The sequence below is a fragment of the Echeneis naucrates genome, chromosome 22, assembly GCF_900963305.1.
Source record: "Echeneis naucrates chromosome 22, fEcheNa1.1, whole genome shotgun sequence".
Classification (NCBI taxonomy): domain Eukaryota; kingdom Metazoa; phylum Chordata; class Actinopteri; order Carangiformes; family Echeneidae; genus Echeneis; species Echeneis naucrates.
The window spans coordinates 5,627,509-5,650,921 of NC_042532.1; the positions used below are offsets into that span (position 1 = coordinate 5,627,509).

Genomic DNA, 23,413 nt, shown 5'->3' on the forward strand with positions numbered 1-23,413 from the left:
ATGTATTAGTATTGTGTTACTTTCAAGTAAACTTTGAAATGCTCAGACGTGTCTGAATGTGGAGCCAACTCCACCTGCTCTAACGGAACTTAAAATACACTTGCATGTTCAATTCTTAGATATTTGAATAAGTCTGAATTACTTGACACCAACATGGAGGCATAATGTGCCTTTCACCATTCCATTCCTTCCTTTCATTTTTTGGAGGGAAAAGTAATGGCTATGCTTCCATTTAGAGAAGGCTACTTTTGGATCATTTGGGCTCGCCATTCCTGTTTCTCGTTGACTTGTGTCTTTGCCGTTGTGTGTCTGACTCTGCGTACTTTCAAATTTTTATAAACAACACCCGTGCACCTCTACCTCTGATTGGCTCAACATGAAATTTTTCTCTACCTCAGCCAAGCATCATCATTCATGTGATTGCCTCGTGCCCACTAACCAAGGAAGAACAGTAAAAACAGTCTTTGCCTCTCGGCTCAGAGATCTAGTTGGTCTGATGAAGAAGAGGAGAGAAAAAAAAAAAACAAAACAAAACAAAAAAAAAAACTGCTTCAGATATAGTAACGCACTGCATTTTTTGGCAGTAATGTTAATGGTGTTATAAAAAATAGGAAGAGTAATCAATTTGATTATTCGTTACTGAAAAAAGTAAGGCCGTTATTCCCATCACTGTCCCTGACACATCGTTAACCTTTCCTCCAGGTGTGATGAACTAGTGATTACTGGTGCTCCATAAGGTAATATGAAAGGTGATTTGTGTAGTAATATCATTGAGGTGTTAATGATACACATGCTAATTGAAATATAGGGGCGTACTCACAGTACAGATAAATCTACACTCAACCAGAGACAGAGTCACACTCTCACTGGTCCTGTCTCTCCGGTCAGTGGTAATGACCGCTTAGTGATTCAAAACAGTCTTTCTGCCTTGTAAGACACCAGTGCGGAGGCCCAAGGTGCCGCTATGCATGGCATTAACTGTTTACTCAGCAACAACAACAATAACAACATTACTCCCAGCGCTCTGGACTGTTACACGAATGGTTGATGAGGCATTAACCTATTCGTTTGATTTGGAGACCCCCTATGGACAACAGACGCGGTAAAGATGGTTGACCCTCAGCTTTGGTAGTAAACGGATGCATTACCATTTAGTAAAGTAGAATTTCAGTTTCATGGCACAATTTCATTTTTCTCAAAGCTAATTTGGACATTTACTTGGTAAGTGACTGTTCTGAGAAATTAGCATTGTAAATTTAGTGGTGACTGCGTAGAAAAGTAATTTTTGTGTTTTACCTGTTGATCGATATTTGTGATTTACCTACCCATTGTGCTTAACTATCATACTTTGACAAATGAATAGCTATATTTTCAAATTACAGAAGCATGCTGACCTACCACAGGTCAAACTAACTAGACTTAAGTGGGACAATGGTCTTATTTTTGAGAAAGTGGGTGCTTTAACCAAGCATTATTTCCAAACTACCATAACTTCCACTGACCTTTACATCAGGGAATTTGGTAAGCACCACGTCAGCTGTGGTGGGATGAAGGGCTGGAAGCTCCCCATACAAGTTGGGGAAACACACCAGGGACCCAAGGAGGATCTGAGCCTCTACTCTTGGAGCCTGGAAAGGACAAGTGGGAGAGATTGTTACAAAAATGAAAGTGGGGTGTTAAATGTAGAAGTATATTCAATGAAAGAAGAAAAGAAACAAATTTTTGTATATTATATTGTACTGTACATATGTGCCACAGGGTGTTTGGCCTCAGTTAAGGTAAATAAAGGAAAATAGCCATGTGTCTGTGTTTCTCACATTGAGTGAGGAGCAGGCTGTCACCCTTGAAGCTGCAATGATGAAGTCCAAGATTAGCATGGTAGCTCCAGGCAGGCCGATACTGAAGAACCTGGGACTGCAGTGTTTTATAATAGTATTCACAATATCCTGAACAAAAGTAAAAATATTTTTTTAATATTTTTAAATCGGCATTCCGATAGCCAAAAAGTCACATATAGCACACATATAATAGCACACATTATTGACACTACCCACAATGCACTGTTACATCCTGAAAAATTTATATATATTAAAAAAACATGAGGTTTGAAATATACAAAACCAGATTCATGTTAGAAAAATAGACTATACCTGGTCTTGGTGCAGTAGCCCCTGATGCATGATGTTGTAAAAGTGTGTAAGAAAGTCTGTGTTTGGAGAAACATCCTGCCGTCTCTTCATGATCCTGCAGATCAGCTTGTAGGCATGAAGTTTCCCCTGCTTGTAACGCTCTGTCAGCATAGTGGCCTTGAGAAAAAAGTAAAACACACAAATACAAGTGAGCATACATAGCCAAAACATACAGAGGGTGTTTTTAAATCCTACAGTGATTACTCAGCCACACCCACCTTAAAGAGCCAGGGGGTGAGAATCCTCAGGGGAGGGATCAGAACAGGGGGCGGTGGGGATGACTGGTTGTCCAATGAAATGCCCAAATTGTCTCTTATCTGAAAAGAGAAATGCTCATTTTCATGTTCACAATCTATATAGTGTGTTTTCAGTCAGTATTTCTAACTATTTGGCTGTACTTACCTTGGCCAGGTTCTGCCACAGTTCACACAGGTAGTCGAACACCTGAGCATGTATCTCTGGGTCCTTAATACTATTCACATCCCCCAGGATACCCAGCATCCTCCGCCACATTACTGTAGCAACATCTGCATGCCAACCAGTTAGAGAGCCACCTGCCATCACACTACAGTCCTCGCTGGGGAACTCGCTGGTTTCTAGAATCAATGAATGGATCAGTTATTGACTCTTGCATCTCATTTACAGCAGTAGCCTTTGCTTGGGTGTGTGAGTGAGTATTACCCAGATCGTCAGGGGTCTGTAGCACAGAGTTGTGGAGCTTCTGGTCCAGTTGCAGATGTGTGTGAGAGTGGGAATGGGAATGGGTGTGATCTGTGTGATCTGCTGTCAGCGTGGCAGGGGAGGGCGTCTGAGAACGAGAGCCGCCGAGCGAATGCATTGGAGAGGCACTCTCTGAACCTGCATGAGACATGGAGAAGACAGGGAAGCAAGACAAAAAGAACAAACAGCTCCCGATTATGAAGAAGTACCAGATGTTTCTAGCTGTTGTTTCTGTTACTTGTGGTTCAGGTGTTATCAGAGTGTACATCTGTTTTCTATAATTAACTGAAGTATCAGATCTGTGTTATTTTGTTGTTGCATCTCAGGTGGAGACTTTATAAGTCTGATTTCTTTTTTCAAGCCTTAGATGCCTGCATCACTTCAGGATGAGGAAAAGAAAAGTAAACAAGGCTTCAGCCCTGCAAGGTTGAATTTAAATCAAACGATGGGAAAAGGTACGGCTTACAGTCACTGCTAACAGACAAATGTATGGAGTGCATGTGCACGTAGGTGTTGTGCGTTATTATTTATAAATACATATTATTACACACAGAGATATATAGTTATTGTTAAAATTATATTCCATATGGATAATAATTGACATACAATAACTCTACCAACAAGATCTAATACAATATTACAAGTAATATTAAAAGGGCTGGTTTATATCTCGACACAGGAATATATCTAGAATAAGCGTCATGTTACATGTAGTACATACCAGTAACAGTGATAGTATGGCTAAGGCTGCTGGTCTCTGAGTCAATGTGAAGTGTTGTCAAACTGGCCACTTCATGTTCTTCACAGGCCGCACCTCCACCCAGGCTGTCCTGGTCAAGTGAGCTGCCACGACCCTCTCCTCCAGATCCAGCTACTCTTCCACAAGATTCTGAATTGAAAGTAAAATCTGCAGGAATCGTACAGAGTAAGAAGCAAGGTAAGATGAAGTAAATCAGTCTGTGTAAATTCAGTGTACTGTCACATACACACAGAGAAATGGAATCAGAAAAATTACTTATTATTGATCATCTTTTAATGGATATATGCTAAAAAGAGTGTGGTGAAATACTTCCCCTGATCCTATGCTTCTGATTTTATTTAAAAAAAATATTTTATTCATTATCATTTGTACTTATTCCCACTGAAATAAAAATATAAAAATAATATCAAAAAGAAGCCTTTCTTTGTTTCTTACTATCAAACTTGCAGTTGGAGTATTGAAAGGCGTTAAAGGAGTCCGATTGGCTGTCGGAGCTGACGACATCAGAACCACTGGCACTTGCAGGTGATGTCCACTCAGAGGGAACTCCGGGATCATCAATAGGTCGAAGGTCGTCTGAGGGCCGTGACCCGTGACTCTGGCCTGCCTCCAAGAGCTCAGGCAGGTCTCTGGGAACCTCCAGACTTCCCGGGCTACTACCGCGACGACCCTGTGTGTCAAGGTGAGACCAGTGATTGGAGCTTTTTCATTTGGTGTTAATTAAACATTAAACTTGAACTGTGTGTTTAAGTGTGTTACACTGACTACTGTTCCCTTGGCCCTCAGTCTCTCCTGGATGAATTCGTCCATGAGGTCAGAGAAGTTCGGGTTGCTGCTTCCTACATCGCTAGAGACTGGACGGGCTTTTTGGACCACTTCCTCCTTGTTGGCTACACACACAAACACACATTAAGACAGAGATGCAGACAGATTGTGATAATCAAAGACAGGAGTAAACTCAAACACACACATTCAGCAGAATGATTAGACGCAGACAGGTGAGCTACTGACATATATAAAGGGAGAGAAATGTGAAGACAGACGATGACAGACAGACATGATTTCACATTCAACCAAACAGCTCAAAAAAAATACAAACTTCTAAGCAATATTTAGCAATAAAGAAGTGGTAGCATATTTATGTAATTAGGTCTGGCCTGCTGGTAAAGTCTAAATATGGTGATATTGTGTTTTTCCTCAGAAACTCCTACAGTTATCAACACCATCCCTGTAGCATTATTATGAATCTTAGATTCTTTTAAATGACTGCTGCTTATGCTTGATCAGATATTAAATGTCACAATATCCAGACGTCAAACTTTGACTAATTCAATTGATATAGTTCCTCTGGATTGTAAGAGCAGTCCTGATGTGTATGCACTGTAGACATTAAGTTTATCAAAAGACTCATGTTAAAAAAAAATAAATAAATAAATAAAATGTAAAAAGCCACAACACAGAAAGCACTTTAAAACCCACCAGAAAAGCAATGCAGGAATTAATTCACACCATGCACATAGAGCAAGACAAGAATATTACCTTGTTAGCAGGTATGTTATTATGAGTAAGCTTGGAGGCAATGATAGTGGTCAGTGTGAGAAAACTGTGATAGCAGACAGCATCCATCAACCCCAAGTTAAATAAGTGTGAATCTGCTGCTCCAAGTATTGTAACTAACTGATCTTTAGTCCTTAACCTGTGGCGTCGCTGTGAGTACAGCGAGACTGGTTTCTTCTGCAGTTCAATACCATTGCTATGATCAATATGTTCAGTTACTTTACGTTTTTCCTTGCTGCACAATTTTTCCTTCAACTGCCATGCACACCATGGCCGCCACAGACCAAGGAAGAACCATGCAAACTGCACTTTGCAGGTGCAGTGATACATCACTTTGTCTCTCCAGGTCGTAATTAGATGTGCAGAAAAGTTAAAACTTTCACCCCAAAAAGGTCAGTGCAACTAAAACTTTGTGTCATTTAAGCTTAAACTGCTTATTAGAAGATCAGCATCTCACTGGAGTGATCACAGGCCAGGTGAGAGCTGAAAGCAGAAGCAAACAAAGTAAACAAATTTAATTTTGTTTTGATTAATTTGACTCAATCTTCTCAAGCATTAACATTTCTGCATGTTACCAGACACAATTAGTTTGTGATTCAGATGTCTCTTCTAGCCAGATGCTGGGCACATTTGTCTCCTGGCAGACTATTTTACTGTGGTAGATATTTGCCAAGCCATCACCAGCAGCAACAGAAATCTGTCATCGTCTCAATTAGATTAATTTATCAATAAAGGCATAATAAAGGATTGGCGCTGTGGCAGACATGCTATACTGCAATTTGATTACACAGCCATTACCCACTAATGCAGCTTTATGTAGACTATGCAACTTTTCTTTACAGATTTGGACATTAAACTTGCATATGCTGCATCTGCTTAAATCAGGGATATTTTCGGTGTGAGTGATGTTACTGGAGGTCTGACAACGATTCGTCAAAAATAGCACAGAAATCTAGGCGTTGAGCTACTCTGGAACAGGACCAGAATCACTCCCATCGATTAGGCCGCAGTACTGACAGCACCGTGCAGAAGAGCAGATTGGGAAAAAGCAGATGACACTTGTGTGATGGAGCTACACAACTATGTAACGCTGATATCTTGTGAAACAGCACTTTCTGCAGCCAGTGAGAAAAATTTACAGTCATTTCAGGGTGGTGGCCCTCGTACTTTTGGATTGTAGTTCAAAGAAAATAAGCATGTATGTATAATGTACACACAACAAGGCACGCTATACTACGCCATCTGGCACAAAAGTAGGCAAGCCAAACAAATATGCACAATGATTGGTGGGTAACATTTGGTCTGAGTTGGAAAGCAATACACCCCAAAATTAGGAAAAAACAAAACAAAACCCCAAAACAATGTGGCTCCATAACAAGACAGATTCAGGTGATGAATCACTTTGCTCCTATCAAGCATCGGATCCTCAAGACATTTCACCTCAGGTCTGCTATATAGCAACCCAAGAATTAGAATGAATAGAAAAAGGGTATTAGATCTGCTGGTTAAAATTACCAATCTTGATTTTCTGCTGTGGCGGTGAACAAGGCAAATAACCAATGAAAATCAACATTGTTAATCTGAGGAGTGTACCTTTTTGCTATCCATTCAAATTCTGTGTGGTCATTTTTACAGTAGGTCTTATGCTGCATTCTTGTGGTCTGAGGATGAACTACAGCCATGTGTTCACCACTGATCATAATTGAGTCGCTTTGCTTTAACATTAACTCTAAACCCTGCAGTTTCTTTATAAAGTAAACATTTTGATATAAATGTAAGGAGGCTGTGGAAATGTAAAATGTCATAAATCCTTCTCTGGGGTATTATGTCTATTTGTTGTGCATTTATCTTTTCTGTGGATTGTTGTTTCCTTCTGTGTAGCTGAAGAGGCCCCAGAGTCCGAAGAGGAGGCGAAGGACGAGGCACGGCGAGGCCGCATGCAACATTAAGGAGAGGGAGGAGGTGGTGGAGAAAGGGGAAAGGGTTGGAAGAGGTTAAAATCCCAAAACCCTTAGAAAAGGAGGGCAAGAGGAGGAGGAGAAAGAAGAAGAGGAGGAGGAGGAGGAGGAGGAGGGAGGGGCTTCTCAGGTAGAGGAACAAGTGGAAATGTATGGGAGGAGGGAGGTCCTTGACAGGAGGCAGGCTGGAGGAGGGGCTATGTTCAAGAGGAAACACATCAACAGGGAGTTGAATTTCAGTCCAGCAGCAAGATGATGAGTCAGCCAAAAAAAAAAAATAAAAAAATAAAAATAAAAAATTCATTCCATCATAACAAACGAGTTAAAAACAGCCAAAAAGGAAAAGAGAGTTGTTGATGTTTGTGTTTTGTGAATGTTTGTTTCTCCACAGTTGTTTTATTTGCTGTGTCCTTTGTGAGCACGTCGTTCGCTGCAATCCTCACCTGGCGTGGTTGTCTTTCGTCCAAAGTAGCCCAGGACGTGGGAGTAGAGGTCTCTTAGCGATGCGTCACCCATGGCAGCCCGGCCATGCCGCTGTGGCGACGAGCCTTGGGATGACCCCTGACCTCGGGGCCGGGGCTTGGAGGACAGAGCGTGAACCACAGTCTTATAGACGCCACCCAGAAGGGCCCCCTGGTGGTGACGTGAGGCAGTGCTGCCTGGTTCCTGGGAGCGTGACCGGGAGGCACGAGATCGCAAGGCTGAACGTCCCAAGCGGCCACGCACCCCTGGCGACATGCCTGAGGAACCTGAGTTGCTTGATAATACCTCTGAGTGAACCTGAACCTCGGGACCCAGACTGGATCCCACAAAGGATCCAGAAAGTTGTTTGTCCTTGTCCCCTTCACTTCCGGCCCTGTTTTCCAGTACTCCAGTGCCTGCTATGCCCCCTGCCCCACTGTTATCCAAAACAGTCCCAGAGGCTAATTTCTCATGTGCCCCAGCTCTGTGACTAATCCCAGCCACAGAGCCAAACTTACCTGCACCCCCTACCCCTAGTTTGCCCCCTGCCACAGCACCAGACCCTGGTCTTTCCCCAGCTGAGTGACTGTGTGTGTGAAAGTGACTGAGGCGACGTAGCCTTGCTTTCCAGTGAGCCTCTTTACTCTCAAGAGGGTTGTGGAACTGGACAGACTCAGTCGAGGGCCGGAAGCTGACATGAACACCTCCAGAATGGTGCCTTTTGGTGCTGCGGGGCACCTTGGCTTTAGTTGGGTCTGAGGTTTGAGCTGTTTGATTTGATTCAGGGCTAGATTCTACGATGTTATTATCTTGTCTTATTGAAAGGGGCCTCTGATTTCCTGATGCTTCAATATCTTCATCTTTCTTTTCTCCCGTTTCCCTCCACACAATACCTTTCCCTTCCCATCCTGCTGCCCTCCCCGTGTTTCCTGCTCCCTTTTTCTCCACTGTGTTTCTTTCTAAGGTAGCACTTCCCTTAGTATTGGGTGACGGCCACTGACACTGCAGTTCCAGGCACTCATAGATACTCCGCTGCTCTGCCTCACTCTCCTCTGCTGAATCCACACTGCTGTGTCTCACTGACTTACTTACCTCTTTGTCCTCTGTACAAGTCTGTCTGTCTCTTCTTACAAGCTGCCTTGTCTCTCCTCCCTGTCCTGGGGACTCTATATGTGCTCTAGCGAGCCCTGCTTGTACTGGTACAGGTAAAGTTGTGCTGTTTTCTAATGAATGACCAGTACTATCTCTCTCTCCAGCCTCCTCCTTTCTCTCACCTCCCTTTTGAGTGAGGTAGTCCCTAATGGAGGAGAACAAATCATCCTCCTCTGCCCCAGTTCCAGTTTCGCCCTCATCTGCATCGACTTCCTTTTCAGAAGAAATGGTGAAGGCAGAATCCCAATCGCTTACCCAATCAGAGCTAGACCCTTGACTTCGAGAGCCAAACTGGTGCCAGAACTGGTCATAAACACTACTATCTTGTCCCTCTGCAGTCGAGGAAACACCATTGGACAAGTTAAAAGGGACGGGAGAAGGGGAGGGGAAAGGGTGTAGAAATGGCTGAGCAGTGTGGTTGTTGGCTGTGAGTAAAGAGGAAGTTGTAGAGTGGTGGTGGGGGGGAGTGGGGATTGGAGTGGGATCCCTTTGAGGGTCTTCACCTTTGACCCGCTCTGCGATGAAAGGCTCCATGATATCAGAGGCGCTGCTGCTCCTTGCAAGGGAAGAAGGGGCTGGGGCATCCAGGTCACAAGTCCCGCCTTGGAACACCTCAGAACAGGAAGTAGGAGGGGCCTCATCACTCTGGGAGGAATGGCGCATCCGTGAGGTGCGGGATGCCAGTGTGATTGGCGGGTCTTCAAGGTCTGTTAGTGGGGGAAGACAAAAGAGAAGGGGAGGTTAGGGTTGGGAAAGTTAGAAAGGAAATACAAATACACACACATAGACATACTAAATGGGCAAAGTCTTGAAAAGATGTGTAAAAATCCACAAACGCAAAGACATGAACTGCCTTCTCAAATGTGGTCATTACACGATTGAAGGATTGTGAGCATGGTAACCTTTTAAAAATGTGGCTAGACAAGATTATAAGATGGTCCACACAATTTTAATTTTAAAACTAATGGGAAGATGGTAGAAGAGAATGAAGATGAAGATGAAGAGATAATCTTTATATCAATGTGGTTGTCATAGCCTTCATCTTCACAGAAAATAGAGTCATGGCCATGAAAGGTTTGAAGTGGATTGATATCACTTGATTTAAAGTCTTGGTATAAAACATTTTTTGAGACTATTTATTTAGAGCACACAGCCAATTAGTCTGAAGATCAGTATTTGTCTGTGTGGATGCCTCTTTGTATATACAGCTATAAAACCTTCATGGCAACTGAGACAGTTTATAATCAAATTCATCCATCTACCACTATCTACCTTTGCAGAAGGTCAGAAGACACATTTTTGACTCACACACCAATAAAACTACCTATACATTCTTCATGTTGGCAGTGCCTATTCAACAGAAAAGAAAACTACTGTTTTGTATTTTGTATATATTGCCACAGGCACAGGCTCATACACAAGAGCAAATAGTTAAATAAAATTGTGCAGGCAGGGGACATGGTATTATAAAATAGAATCATCACCAAGACGATACCCAAAAGTAAATAACATAAAATTAGAATCAGAAGTAGGAAGAACATGGACAAAGAACGAGAGGAAAAAAGAAAAAAAAAAAATCAAAAAATTTGAGTAGACATGTGGGCACACATGCATGTGTGAATACAGGTAAAGGAAGGCTGACAGGCAGAGATTTGACAGGTACATCATGTTTCATGCAGACATGTAACTAACAGATAGATGAGTCGTCTGCATCAAAGTATCAGCTATTGACACTACAAAACAAAATAAAAAACGTACATAATTTTTTGGTACCAGCTTGGCAGCACTTCATGCTCTGATAGAGTAAAATTTAAATACACCAGCTCATGTTAAATGCATAATAACTTATACATGGAGGACACAGTGAAGGTCAGAGTTTGCCAAACTCATGTACACTCAGAACAGTTGTGTAAGAAGACAGGGCCTCTCTAAGTAACTTATAATAAAGTGATTGTGGTACAGTCGTTTGACACAGTGTATAACTCTCAATATCAAAAAGCTGACAGACAAACAAACATGTCAGCTGAATGACTGGGGGTGGGGGGGGGGGGGGGGGGGGTCACACACAAAGCCTGGGCTTGCTTCTTTTTGCATTTACCAACCAGCCCATCAATTATGAAGAATTCATAAAACCTTCTCTATAAGCAGAACATTCTCCTCTCAGCTTAACCAAGTGATTCTTCAGTTTTAGATGGATCACATGGAGCAATTCCGGTTACCCTCTTTAACTATAGTCTGTTGGTATATCGGGAGAAGTATGTAACACAAGTAGTTGATAATTATACACTTCAGAATGGGAAAAAAAAAATCAACTCCAATATGTCATAATTATCCATTTGTCACATGCAAAATTACAGGTAGCCCTGTTGACGCTGTTTGACAACTTTGGGAGAAAGATACATGAGTTGAACCATTTTACCAAAAATCACACTGGTCATCTCAGTTAGAGGGAAAAAAGGGAAGAGCTGCATGATTCGTGACGGACCAAATGCAAGCAGTTGCCTCAATGATGTTCATAAGGCATTGAGAAAAAGGGACCGTGATAAGATGACAGGCATAAAGGTTCCCCTTCTGATAAGACTTGTAGATGACTACAGTTTCCAGGCAGACAGGTAGTGCAAAGAGTGTGTACCTGCCAGCTGGTCGGCAAGGGGGGGTAGTAAAGGGTGGTGGTGGTGGAGGAGGACAGGAAGAGGTGGCGCCAGAGCAGGAGCACTCTTAGCACTGCGGATAAAGGCTGAGGACAGCAGAGAGTCCCCCGTAGAACAGCTACGCAGGGCTGAGGAAGTGGAAAGGAAAGAGAGAGGAGAAAAGGGGGGAGCCGTGTGAGACAGAAGACAGCACAGAGAGAAAAGGCAATGTGGAAGTGAAGTGAAAGGAAACAGAACATGTGGGTTTAGGACGGGGGTCAGTCTAGAAAAAAAGTACAAAGAGAATAGAGGGAGAAAAAAATAAGAAATGGAACAGAAAATAGAAAAATAAATCTGCAGAAAAACAGTGGAAGGTGAAAATCAATAACATATGTAGTAGAAACAAATCATAGGAAGGTATTTTGGGGCGAAGGAAGGGAATTTGAGAAAAGATATGTAGGTGATAGGACAGCACAGACAACAGTAACCTTCAAGGACAGATGTAAAGGGAAAGAGACAATGAAGAGGAAGGAGTGCAACAGGGTTAACTCTGGAAAGGAGACAGTGACAGGCCGGTGGCAGCTTAGCACTGAGTACAGCTCAAATCCCTCGGAAGACTGCAACACAAACCGCCTACATTTTTAACGCCTATCAGATAGACATCTGAATTGCAAAATAAAGTTGTTTGCAAGTATATATATAATTCACATACATGTGTTGCTGAATTTCAGACTTATAAAACACGGCAACACAGCTGCAAACCTGCAACAATGTTAGAATGAGTGGGATAATTTCTCATAAATTCACTTCTTGTAAAGATATCAACTTCACTTTTGAGGGGGACACACACCTGCCAACTGTTTGGATGATCCTCACAGTCTCCCACTGCGCCCAAAATCATTTTACCTGTAGGTATGTGTACAGGTAACCTGGTATACTCACTGACAACCGAAGGAGCTCATTGATTAAACCAATAACTTCATTGTCATTAATCATCAATAGGCACGCATCAAGTGGCTTCATTGTTTTCTGAACTGTTCCATACATGAACTTCACAGAAATGTGATTAATACTGAAGCTGCAAACTTTTTCTCTCTTGTCCTCTCCACCTTTATAAACACACAGCTAATCCTCAAATACACACACGGTGCAGTACACAGCATTCAGGTGAATGTGACATTCTAGAGTTTCTTCCACTTTTTGTCTCAAATGGTGTCAGACAAAGACCTTAGGCTGCTTTTTCCTTGAGGACAACAGGCTTAAATCCTGTTTAGAGAATGGAGTCTCAAGACATCCAGAAAGTGGATTATTATTATTATTTTTTTTTTTTTTTACTTTATTCAGTTGGTATGCATTTGGCGGCCTCTATAACACCCTTCCCACTAAAAATTTGCACTAACCACTAAAAAATTGGGGTCTCAGTTGTGACTAATGAAGCATTTGTTTTGGTCTGAGATGCTGGTGGTCGACTGAGACATCTTATGGCAGCGACAATCACTTGAACCTTTTGAAGTAGTTTTAATAGAAAGAATAGCATAATAAATGTGAATGTTTCACAAATTGCTGTTTGATTAAAAATTACAGGCCAACTCCTATCAATTTTACTTCCTCATAATATTACTACATTACAGTCACATTTTAAACTGTATTTTTTTGCCTCTTTAGGATATCCAACTTATCCTCTGATTTGTTTTAAATTATAAGCCAACTGAATCCTGCTCTGAACTACAGCTGCTATTTTTGTATAGTGGTGGTGTGACCTTTTCTCTACCACAGTCAAATGCTTCACAGAAGCAAGATTATACTGAGAAGAGGGGATGATAGAAACATACAGTGCAACTTCCTGTCAGACTGACAGGCATTAGGAAAAAAGTAGAGGAGGCACAACAATTCAAATAAAATCAACGTGAGAATAAAGAGGAGCCATAAACAGTACACTGAGGAAAGAATGTTCTAATTTTCCCCTGTTGAGCTGCCCTTGAACCAGCTTGTTTTACCAGGATGCATAGAACAATGTCTGGGAGCCCAAGCTTTGAATGGGGCTTAATTACCATGGCCAAATAAAATAATGCTTTTCTTCCCACACGGGAGGGAAGAAAGGCATCTTAGCACTGAAATACTGACCCACAGTCTTCTGGCGGACAATACTCCTGGCCTTTTCGATGCCTGGTGAGCCAGCGGTAGTGGCACTTCGCTGTCTCATTGCAGCTGCCTGACATGGTTGATCCCTGCTCCAGCCTCTAGAGAATGATCGGTCCACAACCTGCCGCTGACCCTCTGAACCAATACCTGGTGTATGAATGGGAGATGTAGGATAATTAATGCATATAACAAAGAGCTGCAATTGACTGATGACAACAACTGTTGGCTGTGTTTCAGACCGGCTGTTAGGATGTTATGTGTCTTCACAAAGTCTGTGAGTGTCTCTGGTGACCAACCAACCTTTTCCTTTATGCTTCTTCTGTTTTTGCTCACTGAGTTTGTCCAGAGGCAGCTCGTTGAGATCAACACTGTACAGGTTCCTGGCCAACACCTATAAAAAAACATAGACACTGCTGCAACACTTACAACACACTAAAAGCAGAGCAAGTGAAATACGTGACAAAAGTGCTGCTTCATTAATACAGATCAATTGTGTTTCTCTAATGACAACATGCAGATTTCAGACACTGAAGTGAGTCACTGAAGTGATATCAATTCCTGTTAATGATGTCTGCCTTGATTCACATTAGGAGTTTCTATTTTAGGCTGATATCAGACATGTACTCATTTGTGTCCAAACTTTACAAACTTAAAATCTCAACAATAATACACTCCGTGGATATAGTGTGGAGGCAGCTGAAAACATGGCAACTTTCTTTACCTTGGTGAGTGTTTCCATGGTGAGGGACCACTCTGTGACCAGCTCCTCCCAGCAAGTCAGTGAGGATAGGACAGAGAGGAGGTCGTCCCACAGTTCTCTGCTGATGTAGACGTTTAAATTCCCTTTAATCCAGGCTACTATCAGTGTCTGTGCACAAATTCAGGGAAATTAAATGATTAAACATTATGTTAGAAAAGGGCTTTAATAGATAATTTTAATTTAAACTAGACAAGAAAAAGCTGGAATTTATCTGTAATACTAAACTTCAGCTTAGTATTACTAATTTTGAGTTTGGGCACTATTAACTGTCTTATCTAAGATTTCTGTGTTCTGAATAAAAGCATTGAAGACATCTGGATTGTGATTAAGTACTTGCAGAATGACAAATTCTCCAAAATATGTAATCAACAAATCAATCAACAAATATTTATATTTGCTATATATAACAAATATAGCATCAGTGTTCTTATTCTTTTATGTACTGCAAAGAAAAGCTCTGTGTCCCCTTTCCATGTTCAGCCACTTCTTAGTGATAAAACATATAGTGACATGGATAAACCTGAAAGATAGGTCCAGCCAGTCTGCCTGACAGTGTGTTGTTCTTCTTGCCCTGAGGCATAATGGATGGAGGTCTCTTCATCACAGACTCTGTCACCCTCAGCAGAACCAATAAGATCTGCTCCCTAAAAAAAACCAAATACAGCCATACAGGCTAACAGTTACTGAATGAAAAACAAGCAGTAACTAATCATTTAGGTGGACATCTCCTGAACAGCAATAACAAGTATGAGTGAGTGAGTTGAAGTTTTGTTTGTGCAGTTTCTTTTTACCATGTTTTCTGGTCCATGGTCTCATGCATGACAAGGCTGCGGTAGATGTTAAGGACTCGCTTGCACATGTCGACATGCTCCTCCAAAAGGATCTTGATGTCGTTGGCTGGTTCCAATAGAAAAACGTTGGCAGAGTGGGTAATAAATACCTGCACACAAGCAGACAAAAGGTCTGAAGTCAAAAAACTGCCTTTTGCGTTTTTCCACTGAATAGTAGATGAGAGTTCCTATGCAGTGTTGTTATGATCCATGGAAGGTATTGAGAAGATACCAGACAGATAAACATCTGTGCCTCTTCAGGTAAAAACTGAATTTTATGCCTCCAATTGCTTGGCTATTAACAAATGGCAGGTTGGTGGAGAAGATTATGCACAACAATGACTAAACAGTGATGATTCTTATGAGCTGTCTGCAGTTTGTAGTGGTCAACTTTTGTGAATCACCTAATTATGTGGTGATAACAAAAAAAGTACCAGAAAAGATGTATTATTATGCTATCCACAACTTTTTTTAAAAATGGAAAACCAAAAAAGGTGAGACAAACTGGTAAGTAGCAACAGACATTTTTCAGTCAAAGTGAGAAAATTACCTGTAGTGTGGTCTGAACTCCAGCATGCACACTGTACTCCAGCAGTTCACTATCAATCACTTTGTTTATTCCCTAAAAAGAAGAGAAAATACACACACAGTTAAACTTACTTATCAGGCGTAAAATGTTTTGTGTTGAAGGGTGGAGAGAGCCTTCCAAATTGGAATAAATAAATAAATAATAAAAAATATATAATGAAATACACTACTAGTCAAAAGTTTGGACACATTTTCTCATTCAAACGAATAGGAAAGTGTGTCCAAACTTTCGACTGGTAGTGTATATTATCAGGCTGTCTTGGCAAATCCAAACTACCAGAAATCAACAGAAAATATAGGTTACAAACTAGAGGCATTTAGATAGAATTGACATTCATTACCTCATCCTCTTTGTCCCCAAGCTGAGAGCCTGAATCCATGCTGCCACCTGTGGCTATGGGATATGGACCCTCCTCTGGCTCCTTCATAAACACTGGCTTGTCCTCCATGGAGATCCACTCTTGGTAAACACGGACCACTTTGCGCATTGCTGCTGCCTCACACATGGGAAGAAGAAATGCCTATAGTTGCAAAGACAGAAAAATATATGACTTAACAGTTCATTTTTTTTTTTTAAGTTAATAATAGTTAATAATGCAGGTCAGAGATGTGACACACTGGCAAAAATTTTAAATCACCTGTCTAAAGATCTCTGTGATGAAGTTGACATTGGTTCTGGAGCAGGTCAGCACTCTCCTCACAACCTCCATGTCTGTGAGCTGCTCTTCATCCATGGAACAGAGTGACGAGGAGCTTGGTTCCCTCTCAGTCAGTGTAGAAGTGTTGGAGTGACTCTGCTCAGGCTCACTGCCGAGCCCTGGACATCCAGACAGGCTCATGCTGCCTCCTCCTGGCCCAGATGAACCCCCACTACTTTCTAGATGGCTGTCTGACCGAATGCCAACTGCACTGCTCTCCTCCGAGCTACCTGCAGAGCGAGATGCCAGGCCAGCTGCTGCTCGCTGGATGTCAAGAGAAACACGTTATACAGTGAACTAAGGATATAAAAAGAGAGCTGTTCAGAGTTTTGTACTATGCGTTTCTTTCTAAGCAAGCTTTTTGTCAGGAGAGCTCCTCTAGGCATCAAGAATTAATCTTCTGTGCATTGCCAGAGTGATTAGAATGAATAGAAGTATGTGTGTTACCTGAATGTTCTTGGGGACGTTTTCTCCTTCTGTGCCTGGGATATGCGTGTGTGTGTTGGGTCGTGGCTCCAACCAGAAGGAGACCAGCCACCGAATGAAGATGACTCGGGCCTGTAGAAAACTCTCCTTGGTGCAGTACTGTGGTTCACCAGCGTCCTGCTCCCTGCGGACCACACTGTAGTAGGGCTTAGGACGCATTGGAGGTACGTCTACAGGGAAAGAGTTGAAAAGTTTTTATGCTGTAGGATTACAATAATATAACTTTACTGTTTAGTCAGTGTGTTATAGTATCTAATAGTTTTTTTTTTTTACTTCATTGTACTGACCCAGTATGGGGTTGTAGAGGCTTGTTTCCATGGCGAAGTTGGGAAAGATGTGAGGAAGGTAAAACTTCCGGAAATGACCAAAGAGGAAGCTAAAGCCTCGTTCATGGTTCTCTTTACAACGCCACTCTAGAGACTTTGCCTAGTGGACACAGACACATAAATACACACATACACACAGACAAACAAGTCTGTGTTAAAAAGGGAGCATTGCACACAAAGAGTGTCAAGAGGAGAAGAGGACCATTGTTTTGGGGTAGAACATTATCAGAGTGTCTGTGTGTGTGTGTGTTTGAGTTTGATGTGGTATATGTGATAACAAGAAGAGGAAGCAGCAGAACAAAGTCAGTTTGTGTTAAAAAGCAACGAAACTTGTATCAGAGGGGGACAGTGATTCCAATGAGGAATTAGAAGAATCATTTATCTCTCATCACGTTTTTACTGTTAATGTTAGTTATCCCCTACCTCCAAAATGTAAAGCTTTAGTAGCATTAGTAAGGCATCAGAAAGTTCTCAATATGGGCATCATGTTGTGTTAGCTATGTTAGTAAGAAACTATGATAATACCTGGTTTACCATGTATTTTAGGAGTGCTTCGAGGAAGTAAGCAGTGAGGTCTTCCTGGTTCTTGTCACCAGACTGCGGAGGAACCAGTGGAGTGATCTCTTCTGGGGTCACCTGAGCTGCAGGGGACAGGTAAGAAGACTTAAGTGTTAACAGAGGTTGTTTGCAAGTTTTTCCCCTGTCCCAAACTTGGTTTCTTACTGAGAGCAAGTGGTGGTGATTTTTGCTTAGTGTGAGTGAGTGTATGTGGGGGCTTATTGTACTAACTCTCTGTCAAACTCAGTGGCGGGTTGATCAGACTGTCAAGGGTGCGAGGAGTCCCATTGCAGAGGGGAGCTGGGAAGCCAGGAATCAAACAGGCAAACATGCACAGCTGCTCACGTTCTGCATTACATTGTAATGCCTGCATCCACAGGAGAAACAGGCGCACGCCTTCACGTCGGATCTACAACGTAAACGGAAGACGGAGGAGAGAGAAGAGGTATGAAGACAAACCAAATAGTAGGTGGTTTGTAGCATTTACTTTTTTGCCAAAAATTGAGACCTGAGAAAAATTGACTGGTGACATCGGGATAACAAAACACAGAAATACCTTTAAAGAGTTCCCGGTGTGTAACAGCTTCTTTAGAATCAGCCCTGTGAGAAAGAAAGCCTTGCTGTTTAAAACTTTGCTGAATGCTGACCATAATCAAAGCTCGCGAGCTTGGATTACATTCACCGCTTAAATTACATTTGACTAGGAAAACAAGAAGCTGTCAAACCACGGAGAGGATGTCTCCAAGTGGAAACGCATTGTTAAAACTCAATGTGAACTGCGCAGTAACATCACTCAATGCATGCTGCACTTTGATATGTTCAGGTGCTAGTTGGTCTCTTCAGACCACATGAAATCATGTCAGTGGCCTAAAGTGTTCAGGACTTTTTAAACATGATTCAACAAAACGTAGTTTCATGGGATGATATAATCTGCTGAACACATGTACTAGGCAAACTGTTACGTCTGGAGCAATAGTCTTGACTGTGAGTTACCGATGCTGTGGAACTGCCATCGGCTCTGGATTCTTTCTGGCAGGAGCTGGAGGATTTTCTGGTGGAAAATAACAATAAGGAGACAAATGTTATTAGTTTATCACAATTTTTGCCATTCGACTTGTAAGACTCCGAGATCTATTTCAAAAATGGATGGCACAGAAGTGCACAGAGACAGTCCAAGTCCCCATTCAGCGAAATTCAAAGAGCTATGCCTCATCTCAATTGATGTTCTGTGTGTAACAACAAAGCCATCAGAGATCTCTGTTGGCTGTTTGTGGTTTTGAGTCCTCTCAATCTCTTCATTTATCCTGATCACAATAGATTATTTCTAGGGATCATACATTATATAAATATATTTAAGAGCAGAATTATACTATGAATTTTAACTCACTATTGTAATTTTAGGTAATTCCCTAAACACTGAGTATTCATTTAAACTCATACCTGTCAGTGAAAACCCACATGAGGCCGGGTCTTTTACACAACTACTCACTAGTCCTGTGCCTTCCCCAAGTCTCCTCTGAAATTGGAGTGTTTGGAGTGTCCGGAGTGGCAAATGGAGGTCAGTCACGCAACCATACACACTGTGCTATCTTATCCTGGCTACTCTGAGTGCCACCACCTCAGTTTTGAATGCTGCAAAATGCCACTGGTCTTAGGCTGAGGTCAGAGTCAGCTGGTGTTGTGTACTGACCAAGACCACCTGCAGAAAGTTAGAGGTCATGGAATCCGAAGCACTTTAATTATTTACTTTAATGTCAGAACTCTACCCTGCAGCTACACTGAATTCAGCAGTGAGGATGAAGAACAGCATGAGTGAAACGATAAATCCAGATAAACTGACAAATCTTCATCTGTACACGACATATATCTTCTTCACTTTCCCTTACCAGTCAACTAAGCGTGAGGGGAAATAACCGAACATCACAATAAGTGGCTGGTCTCCAGGAGTGATGTTCAGAAAACATCATATGTAAAAATCACTTATTGTAGCTGTAGCTCATTAGTGCCACATTCATCCAACCATTTTCTCTAAACTCCTCTGCAGAGATTTGAAATAATTCATTACCTCAAAGATGAAGAGGATTGAGTCCAGCTCCTCCCTCTGAGACTTATGACCTGAAACACAGAGATCAGCTTGAAGAGGGGCGAATAATATAGCTTAATGTACACCTGAACCAACTTTTACAGGTGAACCTTACCTTTCTGTTTAAGGCTGACTTCGATGGTAACAAAGTTTTCAAAGAAGACATAGTAGATATGGGAGTAGTTCAGGTCAAAAAATTGTTTCAGCTCTGCAGGCTCTGCATTTTCTGGAAAATGAGAGAGGAAATAAAGAAATAAATAACTCACACAAAAAATAAGAATAAAGGTCAACATTATTCCAAAACTTGTTTTTTATATACACGCACACGCACACGCACACGCACACACACACACACACACACACACCATCAAATTTACTCTTCTGATGGACAATCAAACATCTCTTTGCCCAACTCACACAGCTGACTGGAGTCAGCGGGACAGAGAAAGTGACTAAAATAGAGAAGCTAAATTAAGAGTGTCGACAAAAGGGAGAAAACTTAACAACGAACAGCCCAATAAAATGCTTGGAACTGGATAGTCAAACCAATTGTTGGTTCTTGTCTGTTTATTATTAGTCTAAATATTTTCGACAGTGAAGTCACACATCTATAAGGAGAAAAGGCTGCGTTGTGCAGATCACGTTTGACTCTTCACAAAGGTAAATGCATTTGAGTGATGTATCCTCAACTGGGGCATTAGGGTTCTCTTAAGATAGTTACTCCTTTAAAGGATCGGAAGTTTATCTTCAAATACTCTAGACTGAATCTCTGCCTTGACACCACTGGTTGTCATTAGGAAGGAGACACACTGACTCAGGCGCTGAGATAAAACATATGCTCAAACTGAGAATATAACCACCACTATATACCAGGGTCAAAACTGAAAAACAACTCAACAGCCTGTAGTTACAGCCTCTGGTTTTGTTGATATGAAATCTGCCGTGCCAGTGCCCGCACACATGCGCGCATAGACATACACAGAGATGCCGTCTGTGTTTTGTACCATGGTGATTGTCCTTGTAAGGTGACAGTGGTCTAGCTGAATGGTTTTGTACCTTTTGGTCAGAGCACTGTCCTTGATCTCATTTCTTGTGAGGAGTTCCTTTCTGTAAAACCCACATCTTTACATGCCTGTGAGAGCCATGCTCAGTGACAAATGTTACAACAGTTTACAACTTAAATGTTTGCTACTGTTGTCACCAAAGATACAACACTTAGTTTTTCTGCCTGTTGGATGTTTTGACCGTTGGCCTGAGATAAGATGAAAATACAGATACAGTTATCACAGAGGAACCGCACAAAATTATCCAGGATGATTGGAACAACTTATCAGCCCAGTACTTTGAAAACTTTTGCTCTGCTACCTCACTATACTGAGAACAATTTGGGTTATTTATTTACTCCACTTTATAGAAAGCTAACAGTCTAATTATTTCATTGTCTGTGAAAACAACCTCACTTGTGACAGCACTGCAGATTTAACTATTGTTCTATTTCAAATTTAACAATTATGAATCTGCAGTCTATGAAATGACATGCTTAACTATGAGGTTTCAAGTATATACGCTGAGTAAAAAAGATACCATGAAACAGCATTGCACACTTTTCGGGGAAAAGAAAAAACAAAAAACTAACAAAAAGAAACATCATCTCTGGGATCTATGCCAGGGATAAACAGGGCTTGGGTGCGGTTACCTAATAACCTGATTGCATCAAAGGAGATTATGAATGAGTGAAATGTTTTCCTGTTAAATCACCTATTCACCAGAGGTATCTACTCTTTACAAAACAGTTATCCTTTTACAAAAAATATATATATATATTAGTGTTTGCACACCTTTTCTTACAAAAACTGTAAATGTTTACACTGATGGTACGGCAGTGTGATCATTACAACCGTGAGGTTTGCAGTTGTAAAAACGGTCTGGAAACAATGTTACTGCAAATGTGTTTTTAAGTGTGCATCTATATTTGTTATCAAGGTCTTGAGCTCCCCAAAGAGAACACAGAAGGGCCACACCTCTTTTCTCTCACGCACTCACACACAGAAACACACACACACGCACAGTGAGTAGCTCATACAATAGAAACAGGAAATGGAGCTACTGTACTGGACATGAGGGGAACCAATAGACACTGTTTCCCTCTCAGGTCAGTGTGTGTGTGTGTGTGTGTGTGTGCGCGCGTTAGTGTGTTTTCGCGTGTGTGAGAGTGAGTGTGTCAATTGAAGGATAAATGCACAAAGAGAGGCAATTTTATATTCCTCATTTGCCACACTCAAAACCTAGTAATCTTTTCTATGCTTCTCACACATCCAAACACTATATATGCTTTGTGTAGTACTATGACACACACACACACACACACACACAAAAAAACACACACTCCAAGAAGCTGTGGTCACTCTTGGAGAAATCCCAACATCCTTACAGTGTGCCATCGCTTTGCCTTGCTCTAAACCGACAACTACACACATCTGCAAACAGCCGTTAGCACACTTTTAATCAACGTATGTACACTGAGGTCCCCCACTATTCAGACTGGATTCAACACCAGGAGATCTGTCACTGACACACAACACAGAGCTCGTCGACCATCCCATCACCAACTCGATCTTTCACATTCGGCCGTAATACACGACACAAGAGCACATTACTGTCACTCTGAGGGGAAAAGGCGATGACATTAAAGATTAACAACAGCGGATACATCGCAAGAGTTAAAATGCCTTACAGCGGACCGCCGCTGAGATGCAAAGCTAAAGCCTGAGCTAATCTTTAATTGGTAATTTAAAAAGCCCACGATTTTGTTTAGATGAAAAAGAAACTTTGAATATCGTGATTTGAGAGGTGAGTCTGGCGTGGCATTTTCCCTGTAAGCACAGACTGGCACCTATGGGTTAGCCTGTTAGCTGCTTGTTGTTGTTGTTTTTTGTTTTTTTTGTTTTTTTTTTAAACTCACCTATGACAATTCTTAGATGTTTCAGTCTTGTCAGCACGTCCTTCTTTGACTCCAACACTTTCTGTGTTGATTTTTTAACGTCGCCATGAGGCTTTTTGGAGAACATTCCTGAGGCAGGAGGACCAAGAGTGCGGTGGTAGACAGCAAGGAGGAGCTAGCTGTGCAGCCACTTCACTGCCCCGGCTAGAGTTAATCTTCAAGCTGCTCCGAAACGCCGACGCTCTCGGGGCATTTATTAACCCTGCGCCGAGGATCAACAATCCTCCGCGATTGTGTGGCGCAAGTCAAGTGGTCACTTTTGCCGGAGAAAGTACATGCTGCTTAAAGGAAGGCAAAATTTTGAAACGTAGCTGGGCAAAGCATCCATCCATCCATTGCACCTCCCTTCCACAACAGCCTGAAGGGTACACTGGTTGGTTAGCTAGCTGCCCCGTTCAGCTAGAAAACATCATGGCGGAGGAGGAAAAACAAAGTAATAGATGCCAGAGAAATCCAACGCAAGTGTGGTTCAACAACATCCAAACTTTTTTTTTCCAGTTGGAATTAAAAATC

The 23,413-nt window shown here is 41.7% G+C and overlaps 1 protein-coding gene across 5 annotated transcripts in view; it reads right to left on the reverse strand.

Annotated features, from left to right (window-relative positions):
- ralgapa1 (Ral GTPase activating protein catalytic subunit alpha 1) overlaps nucleotides 1-23,410 on the reverse strand; it is a 67,772-nt gene extending 44,362 nt beyond the window's left edge. For 2 of the 5 annotated variants that reach the window (XM_029493525.1, XM_029493526.1), the window contains exons 1-27: nucleotides 22,862-23,408; nucleotides 20,015-20,125; nucleotides 19,882-19,931; nucleotides 18,810-18,867; nucleotides 18,373-18,416; nucleotides 18,048-18,225; nucleotides 17,784-17,899; nucleotides 17,220-17,358; nucleotides 16,894-17,102; nucleotides 16,387-16,710; nucleotides 16,090-16,269; nucleotides 15,711-15,782; nucleotides 15,122-15,270; nucleotides 14,851-14,974; nucleotides 14,292-14,438; nucleotides 13,871-13,961; nucleotides 13,553-13,717; nucleotides 7,628-9,505; nucleotides 4,435-4,559; nucleotides 4,105-4,339; nucleotides 3,631-3,816; nucleotides 2,871-3,047; nucleotides 2,592-2,785; nucleotides 2,408-2,506; nucleotides 2,151-2,306; nucleotides 1,818-1,946; nucleotides 1,503-1,628 (exon numbers count right to left, since the gene is read on the reverse strand). In XM_029493525.1, coding sequence (XP_029349385.1) covers nucleotides 1,503-1,628; nucleotides 1,818-1,946; nucleotides 2,151-2,306; nucleotides 2,408-2,506; nucleotides 2,592-2,785; nucleotides 2,871-3,047; nucleotides 3,631-3,816; nucleotides 4,105-4,339; nucleotides 4,435-4,559; nucleotides 7,628-9,505; nucleotides 13,553-13,717; nucleotides 13,871-13,961; nucleotides 14,292-14,438; nucleotides 14,851-14,974; nucleotides 15,122-15,270; nucleotides 15,711-15,782; nucleotides 16,090-16,269; nucleotides 16,387-16,710; nucleotides 16,894-17,102; nucleotides 17,220-17,358; nucleotides 17,784-17,899; nucleotides 18,048-18,225; nucleotides 18,373-18,416; nucleotides 18,810-18,867; nucleotides 19,882-19,931; nucleotides 20,015-20,125; nucleotides 22,862-22,967 — 5,568 coding nt within the window. In that variant the 5' untranslated portion in view covers nucleotides 22,968-23,408. Of the gene's footprint in view, nucleotides 1-1,502; nucleotides 1,629-1,817; nucleotides 1,947-2,150; nucleotides 2,307-2,407; nucleotides 2,507-2,591; nucleotides 2,786-2,870; nucleotides 3,048-3,630; nucleotides 3,817-4,104; nucleotides 4,340-4,434; nucleotides 4,560-7,627; nucleotides 9,506-13,552; nucleotides 13,718-13,870; nucleotides 13,962-14,291; nucleotides 14,439-14,850; nucleotides 14,975-15,121; nucleotides 15,271-15,710; nucleotides 15,783-16,089; nucleotides 16,270-16,386; nucleotides 16,711-16,893; nucleotides 17,103-17,219; nucleotides 17,359-17,783; nucleotides 17,900-18,047; nucleotides 18,226-18,372; nucleotides 18,417-18,809; nucleotides 18,868-19,881; nucleotides 19,932-20,014; nucleotides 20,126-22,861 lie in introns of all 5 variants that reach the window. The other 3 variants (XM_029493522.1, XM_029493523.1, XM_029493524.1) reach the window with 3 other exon arrangements.
- Between the last annotated feature and the right edge of the window lie 3 nt (nucleotides 23,411-23,413).